Source organism: Pelodiscus sinensis, chromosome 16 (genome assembly GCF_049634645.1).
Source record: "Pelodiscus sinensis isolate JC-2024 chromosome 16, ASM4963464v1, whole genome shotgun sequence".
Taxonomy (NCBI): domain Eukaryota; kingdom Metazoa; phylum Chordata; order Testudines; family Trionychidae; genus Pelodiscus; species Pelodiscus sinensis.
In genome coordinates, this window is record NC_134726.1 from 21,528,746 (window position 1) to 21,547,845 (window position 19,100).

General features: G+C 42.8%; 1 protein-coding gene across 1 annotated transcript in view; it reads right to left on the reverse strand.

Moving 5' to 3' along the window:
- Positions 1–8,843: 8,843 nt before the first annotated feature.
- Positions 8,844–19,100, reverse strand: part of GPR139 (G protein-coupled receptor 139) — a 39,236-nt gene continuing 28,979 nt past the window's right edge. Inside the window, exon 2 of the mRNA XM_006123138.4 lies at positions 8,844–13,764. Coding sequence (XP_006123200.1) covers positions 12,830–13,764 — 935 coding nt within the window. The 3' untranslated portion in view covers positions 8,844–12,829. The remainder of the gene's footprint in view (positions 13,765–19,100) is intronic.

Genomic DNA, 19,100 nt, shown 5'->3' on the forward strand with positions numbered 1-19,100 from the left:
TAGACTTGGGTTGGGGCTTCACTTTAGAATTGCTCTCATTTGAATGAAGGATTGCTTAGCGGAGTTAACATTATTTTGTGATGTACGTGTGGGAGAGCTGATTAATGTTCAATAGCAAGCCTGAAATAATGGAAATATTACAATAAAAAATATATCAGGGAACCCCAACTACTCTAACTCTCAGTAAAATGAAACACAGAAGCAAATGCAAACATAAAGTATATTTGTATTAGTAGCAAGTGACAAACATTTTTAAGCAGATGAGTGTGGAACTAGAATAAACTGAACCAGGTGGCTTGCTTTCATAGGCAGCTAAAGGAACAACAGTAGAAAATCCCAGACTGCAATCTCGGGACTGTCTGGTTAACTCCAGCAGTTGTATTCATTATAATTATGCCCACTGATTCTTCGACTCATTCATTGCTATAGCTACCAAACAGTGGTAACTTAGGTAACTGCCACTTTGAAACCTCTGCATTGGCTTTTCAGTGAGAGCCCAGCTGAATGAAATGGCAGAGGGACACAGGCACGTAGAATGCCTCTAGGGAGGTATGTGAGCATGCTCAGAAGTGGCCCTTACTCCTTTATAGAACGGCAGTCCACAATTCCTTTATTGCTGACCGCTGAGGAGACTTGTCCGATGCATAAGAGAAGGAATTTGGATTGTGGCAACAGCTCTGCCATTCCCACCCCTTTGAGGTGTGGAGTGATTCACTTCCTAGATTACAAAAAGGCACCTTAGCTCATCCAGACCACGTGCTTGGCAATGCATGCTTGTGCCCCGCATAGTACACTTTCTAGTGTTTGGTTCAGTCTAGCTGTATACAACGTAATGAATGGGGCTTCCTTCACTCCACTCAGACTCTTCCACATTTGCCTTTGTCACAAGATTTCTGCTTTACTAGATGTTTAAGTCCTCGCCCCCTTCGTCTATGCAAAATAATTCCTCTGCCTTCTTGGTCGTTTGCTTATCAAAAACAGCAGTAAAATGTATGCAGACTGCTATTATATCCCTGCCCTTTGTCATTTCTTAGCCACAAGAGACTTTTGTCCGTCCTTTAGTCTTTCATGTAATTTACTGTCTCCGGAGTCCTGTACTTTTTCTGTGACTCTAAACTCCCTCCAATATGTCACGCTGTTTCTGGAACCAAAAGCAGAATGCAGCATTACTGGCATGTTTGCAAGAGATCCAGTTAGAGGACGCTATTATCACCTCTCTGCTTGCCCTGATGGGATCCTCTACATGTGGCCCAGAGTTACGTTGGCCCTTTGTCCTGGCCACACAGGAAGGAAAAGGTGTAATTTAATTAGGCTGCAACTTTATTATGGCATCTGGGAGCTACTTCTCAATAAATTGTACTGGGCAGGTCTTCTCTTTTCTTAATAATTTAACATGGGGGTAGAACATTATTTTTTGTAAAGATCCAAATTTCTTGGTCAAAGTGTAGTCAAGGTTCAGACTTCAGAGAAAATAATAATAATGAAAAACAATAATGACGATAACAAAGAAGAGTTTGGGTCTGTTCAAAAGTGTCTGGCAGTCTGGATTTGGCCTGCAGCCCGCCTATTGACTACTTATTTGAGGAGAGCTGCATTAGTCCTGTCCCTTCTAACTCTAGTCCCTGCCCAATACAGCCCTTTGTATATTGGTTAAGGAGTGCCCAGGAAAAAGAAGTTGTATTTCAGATGTACCGTATGTTAGGAATCCCAGATTCCTGAGGCATGCCTTCTGCCAAGCCCACTTCCAACTCCAGTTTATCTGGGAACTGGGCCCTCTATAGAGAGTGGACCTGCTCTGGACACCAGCCACTTGCTAAATTGTGCCATCTCCTGACCTGCATCATGAAGCCCCTGACCTGCTTGTGGGGAAGGCAACTCCCTCTCAATCTAGTGATGAGGGAAAATTTTCTTCCCAGACTTTCCCAAATCTGATTAGTGCAGTGGCCACAGCAGACCATAACACTTGATTGTACTCTGACCCCAAGGAAGGGAGAGTGGGTGCTGCTGCTCTAAGATGGAAGGGGCACTCTCTGGTGAGAATGGGGTATATAACTCTCCCTTCCTCAGGCACCCATAAGCCAGTGGCCCATCAGAGCCTCCTCTGGGGCACACCAGCTCAGGTGATATTTCCCCACCTGCAATGCTCATCCCTTTTAACTGAAAGTAAAGGGGGATTTTAAATGATCCCTTTTCTTGCCCCTGGACAGACAAACTCCCCACATTCAAACTGCTCCCCCCAAGGAATGCATTTGTTTGCTATGCTTTGTTGTAAACTCACGTCTGAGCTGCTATTGTCATTAGGCCTCTCTTCAGTTAGTGTTTCCTGGGATTCCCCTCATGCGGAATTGATTATCTGTGTTCCAGATGGTTTTCCCTGATGTATGAGCTTGCGTTTTACCAGAGCGAACTGTAGGCTGCTGTTTACTGCCATAGGTTCACATGTGCTACTTCTGTTTCTACTCCACTGTTTACAGCTCCGGCTCATTTAGTGAAATCTGCAAGTTTCATCCATATCCCATTTACTCCCCTCTCTAGGAAGATGTTCATATGTAGCATGTTAGTCTCACATGTTAAGCATGTCTTTTCTTCCTAAATGGAACTCCTTATCCTTACCCACTGAATACTGCTGTCATCTTTGTACCCACATCTTCAAGCAGACCAGGCTCATCAGATGGATCAGGATTGGACCCAGGAAGAGATTGGCTGCTATAGAGATAAACATCAGACCTCAGACTTCTCACATGGGGTTGTTGTGCTTTAATGCTATTGATCGCCATAGTTAACACACACACACTTGTAGAAAAGGTCATATCAGTATGGCAGTGTTTTAAATGAGAATTGTTTTATTATGCATGTGTCTGTATCTGCAGTCAGCTGATAAGCCAGCCAGCTGTGGCCAGATGTCTCTTGCAGATCCTGTCTGATAAATGCATCTTGAAAAGATTTTTTGATGAACTTTAGCTGTGCTTGTGTGTTGGTTAAGTTTGACTTGGATTACTTTTTAATGTACTTACAGGGAGCATTTATCAGTAACACCACTAGAATGAATGTTTGTCATTTTGACCTTATCTTGTTGTGCCCCAAATGGAAAAAAAACTACCTCCGTGTCTCATTTGTCTGAGTGCCACAGGGTATGGGCTGTAGGAAATGCTCAAGAAATGGTGTCTTTTGATAGATGTTTATCTTCCTTTCTGTGCATATGTCAGCAACAAGATCCTACTGTGTATGAAACACTAGACCTACGTTGATTCTGCTTTACTTGATTTTTATCAAGTCTACTGTTAGTGAATCAAAATTTGAGCTATAAAGCAGTTTGTTCTGCTACCAAAAAGTGACCTTAATTATTCTCAAGGGAACAGCATTTTATATAAGTTAATACATGTCATAAATGATAATGAATTGAGAGACTATTTGCTTGGCAAGATGCAGAAGAGAGGATTTTTCTGGCAACAGAAAAGAAAGATGATGTTTCCCAGTCCCATAACTCCAATAAAAAGCAGTATTTCCTGTTTTGTTTAGTTTCTTCCTCTGGGCTTTTGTTTAGGTTTTGGAAGTGACAATTTCAAGGAACTCCCTTCTCCCCGCAGCATGCCACCAATCTGCTAGGATTCCTCAACATTTTGAAAAGATGCATTTAGAGAAACATAAGCCCTCTCCTGTGAGCTGCTGAGCATTCTTCACTTTCATAGACGGGATGCAAATCCCAGGCAGGCCAGCTCAGGGGACCATTTGTAATTATAGCACCCAGAAGCCCCAGGCAGAATTGAGGGCGCATTGTGCTTGGTACTGTACAACTACACAGGAAGGGACAGTCTCTCTCTCACATTGCTCACAGTCTAAAAAGGCATGCTGACAAAGCGAGTGAAAGGATATAGCTGATGACCAAGAGGTCAGAATGAGGAGTGACTGATATATTGCTCATTCCAAGGGACTTCTTTTGGCAGGGGAGGGAGGAGGAAAGGAGTAGTTGAATAGTGGGGTAGAAAGGGGATGAGGCTGTTGAGGTACAGAGGGAAGATAGGCAGGAGGAGGAGGAAGTGGGAGGCTGGGCACAAGGGCCTGGCACTGGGTTGGAGCAGAATTTGTAGTTCAAAGAAATGTGAAGGTCATTGTGGTGTCAGGCACATTGTGGTGTCAGGCTCCTTCCCTACACCTAGAGGAGCTGGAGTCTTTCGTGTTCTTTATGTTATAGAACAGAAGGTCAATGTGGGGTCAACATCCAGCTTCACCTACACCTTGATTAATACAGCAAACATCAGAGGCCTGTGCCTTTGGCACTGGAGCAGGGGGGGGGGGGGGGGGTTGCAGGTAGGAAAGAGATTCCTGCAGAGAGGTTATTAGTGAAAGGGAAGCAATGCAAATGTTCCAGCTGGACTAGAAAGTAAGAATCTGTGTTTGTCACCCCGTCCCCAAGGAACAGGATTCACTAGCACCCTGCACCTCGTGCATTCATTTACACCAGTCAAAAGTGGCTGTGAAAGGCTGCCCAATGAGAATGGTGACACTTGTGTTCACTGTGCATTGGGGTAGGGGACTGAACAAGAGGCAGGGCAATGGAGAACCAATATAGACAATATAGCCTGGTTCTCTGCATCGCTAGTCTCTCTCCCAATGAGGGAGCGACTCTCCTCAGATCCCCGGCACAAGGGACAGAAATATATTTTAGCTGGGCTGTCTAATAATATGATCCCAAACAAGGAAGGTCTGAGCACACTTTCTTTGCCTAATAGGCTGTGTCTACACTGGGCCACTTGTTCCGGAAAATCAGCCACTTTTCCGGAATAAGCTGCGAGCTGTCTACACTGGCCCTTGAATTTCCGGAAAAGCAACGACGCTCTACTGTACAAAATCAGCCGCTTTTCCGGAAAAGCTACGCTGCTCCCGCTCGGGCATAAGTCCTTATTCCGGAACACTGTTCCGGAAAAGGGCCAGTGTAGACAGCCCAGTAGTCTTTTCCGGAAAAAAGCCCCGATCGCGAAAATGATGATCGGGGCTCTTTTCCGGAAAAGCGTGTCTACATTGGCCACAGATGCTTTTCCGGAAAAAGGGCTTTTCCGGAAAAGCAGCCTGCCAATGTAGACACTCTTTTTCCGGAAATACTTATAACGAAAACTATTCTGTTTTAAGCATTTCCGGAAATTCATGCCAGTGTAGACACAGCCATAGTGTATTGATCATTATGTATCTCCAGAGATAGCCTGCAATTCAACTACTTGACTTTTGTTGGAACACTTACTACTAAAAAAAAATTTGGCTACTTAGTTTTTACCTTTTTTCTTATAATCCAGCTGTACAAAGCACAGGAAAGTGCCCTTAATGAAAGGCCATTTTAAACAATATTCACTGACGTGTGTAATTTGTTTGGGATAAATTGTCCTGGGCTTTTAGGGTCATTTATGTTCCTACATATCTGTAACCATTTTTGATTTGCAGGTACATTTATGGCAATTAGTCAAAGCTTCTGATAGTTCCAGATAAACTCAGCAACTTGGCTTAGTTTCATTTATTTTTCATCCTAGAATCAGAACAGCACTGCCAAAGAGTAATACCACTGGGATATTATAAAGTCATGATTACCTAGTTCAGTTGCATTAATTAAAAAAAAGATTGAGCTTAATGGTGGGTTAAGTGCTGCTGAAATCTACTATCTACATGATCTATTTGCACAAACTCCCTCATAGCTACTTTTAAAATGCTAGGCCGGAATTCACATAATTCCTGTTGGAATCACTGGGAATTCAGGGCTTTCAACCAGCCCAACAACATCAGACTGGCTGGATTCTGAAAACTGGTTACCGTTTTGTAATGGGTGAGGAAAAGCAAATCAGTGGGTTCTTTTGTTTTTGTTGTAAGTCTCTGCAGAATCTAAAACCCATCCTGAAAGGGATTAATTTGGTCTTTATCAGTGGAATGAACACAACATACAGGTGCCAAGTTATCAGTCTTTTGAATGTGGTAAACAAAACCCAGAATGAAATAAGAAGGGGGAAGCAGCACACACTAATCCACTCCCATGACTGTTTCACGATTAAAATCTTGCAGTCCTCTGGCACTTGACAACTGGTTTTGATGACACCGTGGTGACAGCTGTCTTCTGGAGTGCCAGCATGTACTGCAGCTTGCATTATCTGTATTGTGGTAGCTCCCAAAATCACCAGTGCTGGGAATTTGTAACACTAGGCCTCTTAGCCTAGAGTCTGATAGAGACAGTCCTTGCCCCAAAGATGAACCCTAATTTCCCTTTTAGCAATGAACATGTAGCTGGGTGGTGACATTTTCAGGGTGGATAATGGGGCAGCATATCCCCCACGCCCCCAATGCTTCCTTCAATGAATTCCTTCCTGATTAGTCTGTAGGAATGATTGCCTCTCCATGGCACAATTCACACACAGGGCTGCCTCGAGGTGGTTCCTGTCCGGGGGGATGGGGGTAGGAGGCCTAAGGGTGATTGTGGAGTCCACCCCCCTAGCAATAACCCTGCAGTGGCAGCTCCTGTAACTCCAGTCCTATTGGGGTGTCTGAGCCCAGTTCTCTGCCTGGGATGTTGTGATCTCCGGGGTCGTTAGGTGAAACTCGTGCCTTCATTTCCCATATGTAAAATAGAAGTAATATGAATAATAATCCTCTGTCTTAGCTATTTGGACTGCAAAATCTTCAGGACAGGGACCGTGTCTTAGTAGGTGTCTGTACAGGGTCTTGCACCATAGGCACCCCAATCTCAGTTGGGGCTTTTAGGTTTTAGTGTATCCCACTGAATTAATCTTGTGACTATAACTATTTGATAACATGCTTCTCTACAGAGGAGGCCTCACTGAATAGATGAAAAAGAAGAACTTCAGGTATCAGAAAGCAAATTAAATTGTTTGGTGCAAACATACACAGCGGATTCTCTCTTTTGTCTACAACACAGGAACTCAAAAGCCAGCTCCTTTTATTTTGCACCACAAATTTTTCTGATTATAATAGCTATTTAGTTGATCAATAATGACAGTCGGATTGTAAATTCATTTGCAATAGACAATGGACTGGAGCCTTTCAACCTCCTTGTTGTGTCTAGCAAGTACAGGAGAGTAATGGCGTATTGTCATAATTGCAGAGCTGTCAAATTCAGCCAGAGTGCTAATAGCAGGATTATTATTTAACAGATCGGTCTCCGTGAGGCTGTGTTTTATTCTGCTTCATTTGGTGGGTTTAAAGTGTTTTTAAGAATTCAACACCTAAAACCAAAGTCATTGTGAGTTCAACAGAGAATGCATTAGAGGTGCTCTTGTCCAACCTACCCGTCTGCAATTTGAAATAATTGTTTCCAAATTAATAGGGCAGGCTGCTGAACGCATGAATCATTTTGACAAGTAAACAGCTAATAGATTCATAAACTCTTTGTGGTATCTTGCCCGATGCCAGCCCAAGACTGGGGATCCAAATTGAAACCCACCTATGTTATGAGTATAGTTGATTTGTGACCTGGCTACTGCACTGTTGCATTGTGTGGTCTAAATGGAATCGTAACCTATATTCTGTAATTAGGAAAAAACACGGGATCATCTAGCTCAATTCTTGTTTATGCTACATACTGGGGGAATCAAGCTGTAAATGGGTCATTGAATGAGTGCTGCAAAGTCTCCTAGACCAGCAGGGGCCTTGCAGTGCTGCAGATTCAGCACAGACCATGTCATTGAGCTTCACCATTATGTGTAAAAGCCTTTTCTACTTTGTAAAAATTATTTCCCCATCACAGTCTCCTTTCTTTGCACTTATGCCACAGTAACGGTCAGAAATAGGAAACCATATCCCACATGATGGGCCATGAAGAATTTATGGGAATAATCATCTGTTTAACATAATGGCTAGCCATGAGCCCCAACTCTCTCCCCTCCCCGTGATCAAACACACCCGAGCACTGACCCCAGATCTGAGTTTGGGTTGCAGGAGGGGGGAAATCTATTAAAAACATGGACATTCCTGTGTATGGAATTGCTGCCACATGTTCATCTTAACCAGGGTGAGGTATGCAGCAAAGCAGCAGTGAAAGGGGAGTGGCTGACAAAATATGCAAATCCTAAGCTTCTAAGGGGAAAGCAGATCATGGCCAATTCCCAAGGATGGCCTCTTCCTTCCCACTCCCCACTTCCATGTGCTCCTGTCTGAGCCATGTTAGACCCTGGAGATCATAACACTCAAGGTAGTGAGCTGAGCCCAGACACCACGGTAAGACTGGCAACTCCCACCCTCAATTAAACACTCTCCACTCTCCTTCAGAGGGAAGTTAATGCTGCTAATTCTGCCACTGACCTATTTTGTGGCTTTGGTCAAAACCAGCCAACATAACCTCTCCAGGCTAGACTCTACATCTCACCGCACCAGTTTTAAGCCTACTGGACATTACTGAAGTTAGTGGGAGCAGTGGGCCTGATTTTCTGCTGCCTTGAATCTTCTGTCTTCATTTACATCACTTGGAGTTGGTAGGGCTTTATGTCCACTGTACACAGATGTAAATGGATCAAACTCCCTGCGAGCATAAATAACCACAGATCTCTGAACACTGACCCATTGACTTCAGTGAAGTTTGGCACATTTTAAAGGAGCTGAGAATTTGGTCTATAAGGGAGTGGAGAATCAGGCCTAATAATTATTAATAATAATTATAATTACATACGTACATGATTGATATTTTGAAGATTTATTATTTACTGAATGGGGCTAATTCTGCCACTTAGACTCAATGAGCAGTCACTTGAGTATGGGCTGTAAGGATGAGCCCTACACACTCGCTGTCATAAATGTCTATAAAATAAACATAGTGACTCCAAACAGTACAATAAAAGAATTTTTATGCACCAGCTCAAAATTTATTATAATACAAACAAGTTTGTCAAACACAATATATCCTCTAGTTATGAAAATATCAATGTTTACAACTTTAAATAGGTGATAGGTCTCGTTATTATAATTTTATATACTCAGCATTGTGTTTAAAAATGATTTTGTTGATAGCTGTGATTTTGAGGATATACACCTGCAAATAATTGTTAGATTGTCCGTTCACAGCTTCTTTTTCTTCTAATTGTAAGTATTTGAAATATAAGTTAAATTAAGTACAAAATCCTCTCTCTGCAATTAAGATACTTCCTTCTCCAGAATATTTTATTTTCCTAAATAATGAGATAGCAAGTGCTTGGCTGTTTTTACTATAGGAAAATTAGGAGGTACAAAGAATACAGCATGACACTGGCTAGTTAACAACAGTCATTGCAAGATGCTTCACAAAACTAAAATATAAGGCAAGGATCATCAACAGCAGCTCTCATATAGTGGACTAAAAAGTCAAGGCTTTATTTCCCAAACTGCCCCCCCCCCCCAAGACTTCAGAATATTTCTTGTTAATAAATTATGGCCTAATCAAAACTCCATTGACATCAATGGGAGGGTTTTATTTTTACTTCAGTGTGACTTTGAATCAAGCCCTTAAATACCCAAAATCATTGGAAATAAACTGGTTGATTAAATACCTATGAAAACAAAACCATGTCATTCCAAAGACTGATATGAAAAAAGTAGTGAGTTTTTTTTAAACAAGATTATGATAACTTGATACCTATTGTTCAGAAATCAAATTTTCACACTAAAAGATTGTTACAATTTTAAATATGGTCATTTATGAAAATAAAAATAGAAGTAAGAAAAAAAGATCACACTGCTAGTTTGCAGGACCAACATCATATTAAGAAAAGTAATAAATCTCACAATGTATATGGCAGGTGATTATTCCATACACTGAATTGAAATACATGTATTTTTTTTAAAAAAACCTAAACTTTCAGTTACGTATGTAAAGTTACTAATATATTAAGGAGAATAGTGACATTTTTGTATAAATACATTTTGTTTTCAATATTAGATACATTCTCAAAAATGAACAACTTATTCTATATAGATATATTGCACTTTGACTTATTCACATGTAACTCAGACTAGCATTCTTCATAACCAGTTTAAAGTTAAAAAAGAGATCAATATAGTGTCTTCCCCCAAATTAAATAGCTAGTACCTTTTTAAAAAAGGCAAACTTTGGTTAATATCAATTCATACAGAAGGAGAACAGAGAGAGAGAGCTTGGGGAATGGGGGGAAAAAGGACAAAGACTAATAAATAGGCAAGTAAATGAGTAGTAAAGGGGCTAATGATTTTACCTTTATTTAGTTGTTGGTAATGCCACCTTCAGAGGTCTAGTGTCACCTTATGTTTTATTATTGCAATTACTGGTTTGCATACATCCATTGTTGTCATGATTAGAGGGAAAAGATCCCAGGCTGGGGTTTTGTTGGTTTATTTTATCCTCTCTTCCTATTTCAAAAGATTTAATTCTTGTCATGCTGCTTTGAGGAAAGGGTCAAATTCTTATCTCAGGCTCATCTCTGCCACCTGCTCCCCCCCTTTCTGATTGAATTGGAAAATCATTAGACTGTATAACTCAGCAGCCTAATAGAGGAGGTACTGAGCACCTTGCAGGGAGGTCCTGAGCACCCTGAACTCCCATGTGTGGAGATGAGATGCTGATCAGAATGGGCCCAATGCTGCTTACTTGCCTGAGTAATCTCATTCTTTTCCCAATAAGCCCTACTTCCATGTGAGTAAAGATCTGTCAGAGCAGCCAGATTGGACCTGTTCCCTTTCTGCTTTGTACCTTGTATACTCAAAAGCTTGTCTCTCTCACCAACGGTAGCTGGTCCAATACAAGATATGACCTCACCCACCTTGTCTCTCATGTGCCTTGTGTTGTCATTTATGCTTGTGCAAAGTGCATTCTTATTTGGCAGCTGTATACATCCATGTTGCACTCCCTTCCCACATGAGTAAATAGCTACACAATAAGCAAGAGTGATGGGGAATCAGGTCACTGGGACTCGTGGGTACTTAAATAGTAAGACCTCAAACCATGGCAGACTTTCAATATCTACAGATTTTATGGAGTCTAGTTCTAGGACACGCTGAGTGACCTCTATTTCCCCTTTAGAAGCATCTGAAGATGTCACAGCATTGGGTCTTTTGTGAGCTTCCTGCTCGCAATGAGGCACATACATCAACACCTTGCAAACAGTGGGCTTCTCTCCCCTTGGAGGTTATCAGTTGACAAGCCCTTATGCTCATTGACAAAGCTGTGCCTGTGTTTACCCTGCAAGGAAATATTATCTTACATTCTTTGTTAAGGCCTTTGTTAAGTGCTCAACAAGGAATTTATGTGTTATGATGCCCACTTTGTGAGACCACATACCAACAACAAAGAGGGATAACAGCAAATGAAATGCCTCTAAGAAGCCTTTTGTCGATATCATCATCCTGTGTCTTTTAGAGTGTTGCCGATATGCTTCATATGAGCGTGGAGAAAGAGCATTTAAATATTTGTCCTAGTTAAAGTACTTTAAAATTCACAGTCCAGGCATTTTGGGTAGACTTTGTTTTACTGTTGTGGAGTCTTTAATATGTTGAATCCACACACAAATATTTGACTATTAAACTAAAAAACTAAAAGGTAAATCTGGGATAACAGAGCTCAAACTCTCCAAACAAGTTCTCATATTTAATTCTTGCATGTATAATTTCTAAAGGCCCAGTCATGAGGGGTGCACATTAGTTTCATTGGCTCCAAAGGGACCTGTGGTGTCTATATTTCTCATTAAATGCATAGTCAGGCTCCCCAAGTCTCTTAGCATGTCAGGGAGACTCCAGTTTATAATGAATAAAAACTCCTGACTCCTGATTTAATGATGTTATCTCCTGCAATGTAGGAATGTGGCCGGGGGGCCAGAAATCCAGCAGTGCGAGGTCTAGGGAAGGGGTGCAACATCACAAATGCTGTGCTGCATGTTGTAGCTAGAGAACCAGTGAGTAAGAGCTGGGACTCTGGGAGGCAGGTCAGCCCCAGGGGCCAGGAGGTAACAGTTTGGGGGTAATTGCAAAGAGGCCTCCCAACTGAAATATCCCTGAAATTAACTTTAAAAGTTGGTCAGTGTACATGCAGCACCTCTCAGAATTGGGTCCCATGGGATCTCTGTACCTTGCAGGACTGGGCCCCAAACTTATGAGCCTTTGGAGATTCTAATTAAAGTCATTGGAGATATATTCTGCTTTTGTTCTTGGCTGAAGAAACCTCCCTCCTTCAAACTCCTCCCCTTTGGTCTCTGTCTGAGATAAAACAACTTAAAGCATATAAATACTGGCAGCTTGCAGGATTGCTTTTCATGCCAAGGTGAAACAGCCATCCTTCAGCCTTGAGTTCAAGCGAGCCCAGAGGGGCTTGTCACAGTTCAAATGTCTTACAGATGGCTCATTGCAGAAAGTCCTGGATAGAAGGTTCTGCATGTGGGGATATTTCATGTCAGAAATGACACATTGTTTCAGGCAAGTGCACGCAGTGCAAATGATACCTTCCAAAATTCGCAAAGCGTTCACTTTGTCAATAGTGAAGACCACGAGAGAGTCACAGAAGTTCTTTCATGGTTGCAATTAAACATCTTTGTGGCTTTTCCCCCAACAACTCTGTCCTGCGCCAGTGCTTGCACATGGACACTTGTTAGCAATTGAACATGAAGACTCATACTCCAAAGCATATTCAAAATGCTATGTAACAAGAAAGAGGCATTTTGCCTTCTCATTCCAACTCCCAAAATGAATCACTCCCATTCTCTTCTAACAGTCTGATCTGCCTTTAGTCCATCAGGGAAATGAAATCAACTGACCACTTTTTTAAAACAGCCATGTCAGCAGTTGACATCCTGGAGATGTAACTGCTTGAAAAGAAGATGCATCCAGAGACACCAACAATCCCCTTTCACGGTGATATTTTTATAGGTTTTCCATTTTTATCATACTGGTAAACAAGCATTTTGATGCAGTGAGAATTGGCAGGGGAAATCCAAGGGCTGCTAGTTATTGAAAAATTATGGTTTGTATAGAACTGAACTGGTTGTTTTTGACACCTAAAGAAAACCTTTAGTGTCGCAGCTGCCATTGTGCGAAATCTCTTGCTAATGAAACAATAGAGGAAAAAATTAATTGCAGTGTTCAACAGTGCTAGCATATTGGCAATATCTGACACAATATGTACCAACCAAGTATTATTTAAAGGTGATACGTAGAGATGATACAGTATCATGATTATTCTTGGTGCCCAAAGTATGGCAAAAATAGAAGTTATAGTAAACAAAATGGCTGTTGTTTTCCCTGTGGAATATCCTCTCAGTCGGAAATTGCATTTTCGTCTGAGCTTGTACACAATGATGGAATTCAGAACGAAGAAAATGGAACATGGTACCAAGTAAACAGTAAAGCAGTGGATCCAGATAAGGACATGATGTACAGATGTGCTTATGTAGTCTTCAATCCAAATATTGGGCCACCAGTAGTAGGGGATGCTGGTCAAAAAGCAGGTGATATAAACACACAAAATGACTTTTCGAGTACGAGCTGGATAGGACACTGTGTGATACTTAAGGGGATGACATACTGCAATGTACCTATCAATAGTTAATGGCACAGTAATCCAAATGGACGTATGTATGGAAGAAAATTCCAGTACCTCAATTATTTTGTCCAGTGTCTGAGGCATCTGTTTATTCAAGATGAAGTCTTCCAGCAAAAAGTCAACAAAAACAATGAAAAAAAGTACCAGTATGTCAGCAGCAGCTAGTGCTAGAAGATAGTTGTACGAGGACTTCTGCCTGCGAACCACCAGCTGTGATAGAATGATCACTGTCAGGATGTTTGCTGTGGAGAAAGAAAAGTGCAGTGAGTTTCATAGGAGGTAGAGTTAGGCTTGTTAGAACGTTTGATTGAGCTGTAGCTACATTTGAGGTGTTCTGTAGCAGAACTATCTTCATTTAAGTCCAAGAAATCAAAAGAGTGAACTCGTACACTGGCTGTGCCAAATCCAATCTAATCAGCTGTCAACTCAATCCAGCCCTGTAGCAATGTGTTTAGGCAGGTTTTAGCTGTTTTGTATAGACGAGGCAGTGGCTGTTGTTTGGAATGAGTCAAAATATTCTGCTCAAAAATTATTTTTGGTGAAAATGGCTCTTTTTCTTTGAAAAACGTATTTTGGTGTGGGAAATACTTTTTTTTTTTTCAAAAATTTGTTTAAAATTTTCATAAAAAAAACCTTAGTTGTTATTTCTAGTTTGTCTCCCCTCCCTTTCTTTCCTCTTCTCCACAGCCCTTTCCTCTCTCTTTTCAATGACAGAAAGGAAAAAGAAGGTACAAAAGGGACTCTATTGCAGCTCACTTGATTCCCATCTGTGTGTGTGCGCGTGTGTGTTTGAACTCTAGGGCAAAGGACTGGAAATTACACTGGCCTTGATAGGTCATTTTAACTTGATCATTTTGGGGCTCAATCCTGTGGAGTGCTGAGTGTCTCCTGAGAAATGCATGCCCTCAACTCCCACTTGAGGAAGGTGTGGCACTCTGAACCATGCCTGAGGCTCTCAGCACTTCACAGGCCTTTTCTAGCATGGCAGTTTTACTAACTCTTCATTTAGGATCCATGTTGACGTTGCTGCCACAAGCTCTGTCCACTCCCCAAACAGTTCCTTGCTTAGCCAGAAATACTCCTTAAGGATACATATCTGACTATGAGGACTTGTATCTGTTGCTGCTACTAGAGTATTTCTGAGCCGTTAGGAGGAAATGCAATTCAACTGAAACATTTATACTTGAATAAAACTCTTTGAATTATGTACAATCTGACTCAACATCGCTGAAGAAATCCCATTCACTTCTTTTTTGTCTGAGACAGGATTTTTCCTGCAGCCCCATGGCCGCTGTGCAGTAAGCTCATCACACAACCTATGCCGAAAAGAAGGATTGCATGCTGCTTAAATAACACAACAATATGTTGCCAACGTATCACAGAGCTTACATTCCATTACATTTTATTGCGTACTCTTGTTTTATGCAAAACGCCTATTGCTACCACTGGCCTTTTCATCAACGTAAGGTATGCTAGAGTGGTCCCATCCAAAGATTGATTAAATTGGCTAGACTGGCCATAGTAGTGCTTCAACAAAGATGGAGATTTGATTTACTGACAGTATGGCTTGCCAAATATTTGTGTTTGACATATTCCTAATTGCTGTAATCTCTCCCCTGCATCTAAACTTCAAGGCTGTGTCTACACTGGGCCACTTATTCCGGAAAAGCAGCCGCTTTTCCGGAATAAGCTGCGAGCTGTCTACACTGGCCCCTTGAATTTCCGGAAAAGCAGTGACGATTTACTGTAAGAAATCAGCTGCTTTTCCGGAAAAACTATGCTGTTCCCGCTCGGGCAAAAGTCCTTTTTCCGGAAAACTGCTCCGGAAAAGGGCCAGTGTAGACAGCCCAGTAGTCTTTTCCGAAAAAAAGCCCCGATCGCAAAAATGATGACGCTTGGCTACAGACGCTTTTCCGGAAAAAGGGCTTTTCCGGAAAAGCAGCCTGCCAGTGTAGACCCTCTTTTTCCGGAAATATTTATAATGGAAAACTGTTCCGTTTTAAGCATTTCGGGAAATTCATGCCAGTGTAGACACAGCCCAAATGTTTAATGTTAAATTCTGCTTCTATAGATTGCTTTCCCAGGGCAAACCAAGAAAAATTATGAGGACTTACTGAAATCAGAAAGAGCAGAATTTATTAAAGTAAAATCATAGAATCATAGAACCATAGAACTGGAAGAGACCTCAGAAGCAATGATGCCCTTGTACGCGTATCCTAAAACTGAAATGAGAATGCATATTATTTAACTATCATTTGGCAATTAAGACAACTTTTGACTTGAGAAGGCCTCCCAAGTTGGCTTTCCCAAAGCAAGTTTTTAGCTACTGGAGAAAAGGGTCAGACAAAATGAATGGCAGGAGTAACCACCGTCAGCATCTCAATGCTGGGATTCATGAAAATTCAAGAGAATGATTGATTAATTAAAATCACATCCTGGAACAAAGCAAACTCTTGCACAATGGCTAAATCAAACTTTATGTGATCAAGGTATCAGAACCATTTATATGAAATGTAAAGTAGAACCTTCCCCAGAGTATTACGTTAAGACTCTCTTTGGGTGTGTCTAGACTACAGGGTTTTTTGAAAGAAGTGGCCTTTTTTCGAAAAAACTTCCTCTGAGTCTAGACTGCTGCCACGCTCTTTCGAAAGTAAAACGAAAGAACGCGGCAGTTTTTTTGACCATGGGAAACCTCGTTTTACAAGGAAGAATGCCTTTTTTCAAAAGTGCTCTTTTGAAAAAAGGCGCTATGTAATGCAAACTGTGCTTTTTTGAAAGAGAGCATCCAAACTGCCTGGGTGGCTCTCTTTCGAAAAAGCAGCTACTGGTTGTAGTCTAGATGCTCTTTTTCAAAAGAGGCTTGCAGTCTAGACGTAGCCTTTCAGATTCGTTTTTTTCTGTGATTTAAAATAGGAATGTACCAGGCCTGACTCTCCCTTCTGCTACACCAGTTTTACATGGGTATAACACCATTGATTTCAACTTAGAACAGCATCAGGTGTCTGGTAGTCTGAGTGACTGCAGCCTCTCCCCGACGTATGAACCGGTTACAGACCAAGCAATTGGTCCGTAACTCGGTTTGTTTGAAAGTCGGACCCCATAGAGTTACACGCGACCGCGCTGTTCATAAGCGCGGATTGCGTTCGTAACTCAGGGTCCGCCATTTACAACAGCTTCAGTTGTAAATGCGAACGGTCGTAAGTCAATCGTTCGCAACTCGGGGACCGGCTGTATTTTCATATTTTTCAAGAAAACCTTAAGCTCTTAGGGTATGTCTACACTGCTCGCTTATTTTGGAATAAGCTATTCTGGAAGATATATTCTGAAATAGCTTATTTCACAATAGAACGTCCACACTATAGGGAAGTCTCAAAATTAGTCTGAGGCAGGCTCCCCAAATGTGGATGCGCTATCTCGATTTAGAGCCCCAGGAGGGACTGGGAAGGAATAACTTAGGGTACGTCTACACTACAACGTTAATTCTAACTAACTTAGTTCGAATTAGTTAATTCGAACTAAGCTAATTCGAACTAACGGATCCAGACTTAAAAACTAGTTCGAATTAGCGTTTTGCTAATTCGAACTAGCATGTCCACATTAAGTGGACCCTGAACCAGGCTTAAGGATGGCCGGAAGCAGTGCCGGCAGGGCATCAGAGGAGGTCTTAAGAGCGTGGAGATGCTGTCTCAGGCTAGCCGAGGGCTGTGCTTAAAGGGTCCCGACCCCCACCCCGGACAGACAGTTCTCACGGGTACCCCGCTTGCAAAGCAGTCCTGGCTTGGATTGCCCGGAGTACCCACACTGGGCACATCACAACACTCGGCCATCAGACCGGCTGCACTTGCCGCAGGCTGCCATCTGCGGAGAGAGGGCAATTGGGGGGCTGCAGGAGAGCTTCCACCCCCGGAAGCCCGCAGAGCCAGCCCAGTCCTCCCCATCGGGGGTGCGTACCCCATTCCTCCCTCCATTCCTTCCACTTACCCTTCCCTAGCCCCTCTTCTTGATGTACAAAATAAAGGACAATAGTGTTCAAAAATGGAATCTGTCTTTATTGAACAAAACTGGGGGAGAGTGGGAAAAGGAGGTGGGAGAGGGGAAGAGAGAGGCTGGGAGAGGGGAGGGCAACTAAAATGATCAGGGGTTGGGAACAGGTCCCATATGAAGAGAGGCTAAAGAGACTGGGACTTTTCAGCTTAGAAAAGAGGAGACGGAGGGGGGACAGGATAGAGGTCTCTAAAAGCAGGAGTTGGGTGGAGAGGGTGCATACAGAAAAGTTCTTCATTAGTTCACATAAAGAAGGACTAGAGGACACCAAAGGAAAGGAATGGGTAGCAGGCTTCAAACTAGTAAGAGAAAGTTGTTCTTCACAAAGCAAAGAGTCAACCTGCGGAACTCCTTGCTGCAGGAGGCTGTGAAGGCTACAACTAGAACAGAGTTTAAAGGGAAGTGAGATCAAGTCATGGAGGTTGGGTCCATGGAGTGCTATTAGCCAGGGGGTAGGAGTGGTGTGCCTGCCCAAGGTTTGTGGAAGGCTGGAGAGGGATGGCACGAGACAAATGGCTTGGTCACTGTCTTCGGTCCATCTCCTCCAGTGTCCCTAGGGTTGGCTACTGTCGGCAGACAGGCTACTGGGCTACATGGACCTTTGGTCTGACCCAGGACGGCCATTGTAAGCTCAGGGCTCAGGGTCAGGGGTCTCAGTGGACCACCTTGATTTTCATGCACACCTGCTCCTGGGTGGCCAGGCTGGCAGCTCTCCTGCCCTAGATGGCCACTTTCCTGTGCCTAGTGCGGAGATCATGGACGAGGTCCACAATGTCTGCACTAGCCCAGGTGGGTGCCCGCCTCTTGCGGTCCCGGGCAAGCTCCCGGGAGCCGCCAGCCTGGTCCCGGGAAGAGGGGGAGGTCTGGGGGACCTGGTGGGTGGCTCGATCCGTGCCAGGTGCAGGGTCTGCTGGCTGGGTGCTGGCAGGCTTGCACCTGGCACGGGCACTGTAGCCAGCGTGTGCCCCTTTAAGGGGTCCAGGGCCGGGAAGGGGCAGAAGAGTTTCCCTGGTGTTGGCCAGAGTGGCCACCAGGGAAACCTGGGGAGGGCTAGCCTCCCACTAGTTCGAATTAAGGGTCTACACAGCCCTTAATTCGAACTAGTAAGTTCGAACTAGGCTTAATCCTCGTAAAATGAGGTTTTCCTAGTTCAAACTAAGTGCTCCGTTAGTTCGAATTAAATTCAAACTAACGGAGCGCTAGTGTAGCGCCTATGAAAGTTAGTTCGAACTAACGTCTGTTAGTTCGAACTAACTTTGTAGGGTAGACATACCCTTAGAGTGGCCCTGGTGAGGAGCTATTTCGGAATAGCAGCAGTGGAGCGTCCACACTGCAACCATTTCGAAATAACTGTTTTGGAAGAGGAGTTATTCCTCGTGGAATGAGGTTTACAGAAGTTGGAATAAACCACCCGTTATTTCGATATTATTTCGAAAGAGCGGAATTGATGTGTAGACGCTCACTTTGTTATTTCGGAATAATGCTAGTTATTCCGAAATAACAGTGCAGTGTAGATGCACCCTTAGTAGAATCT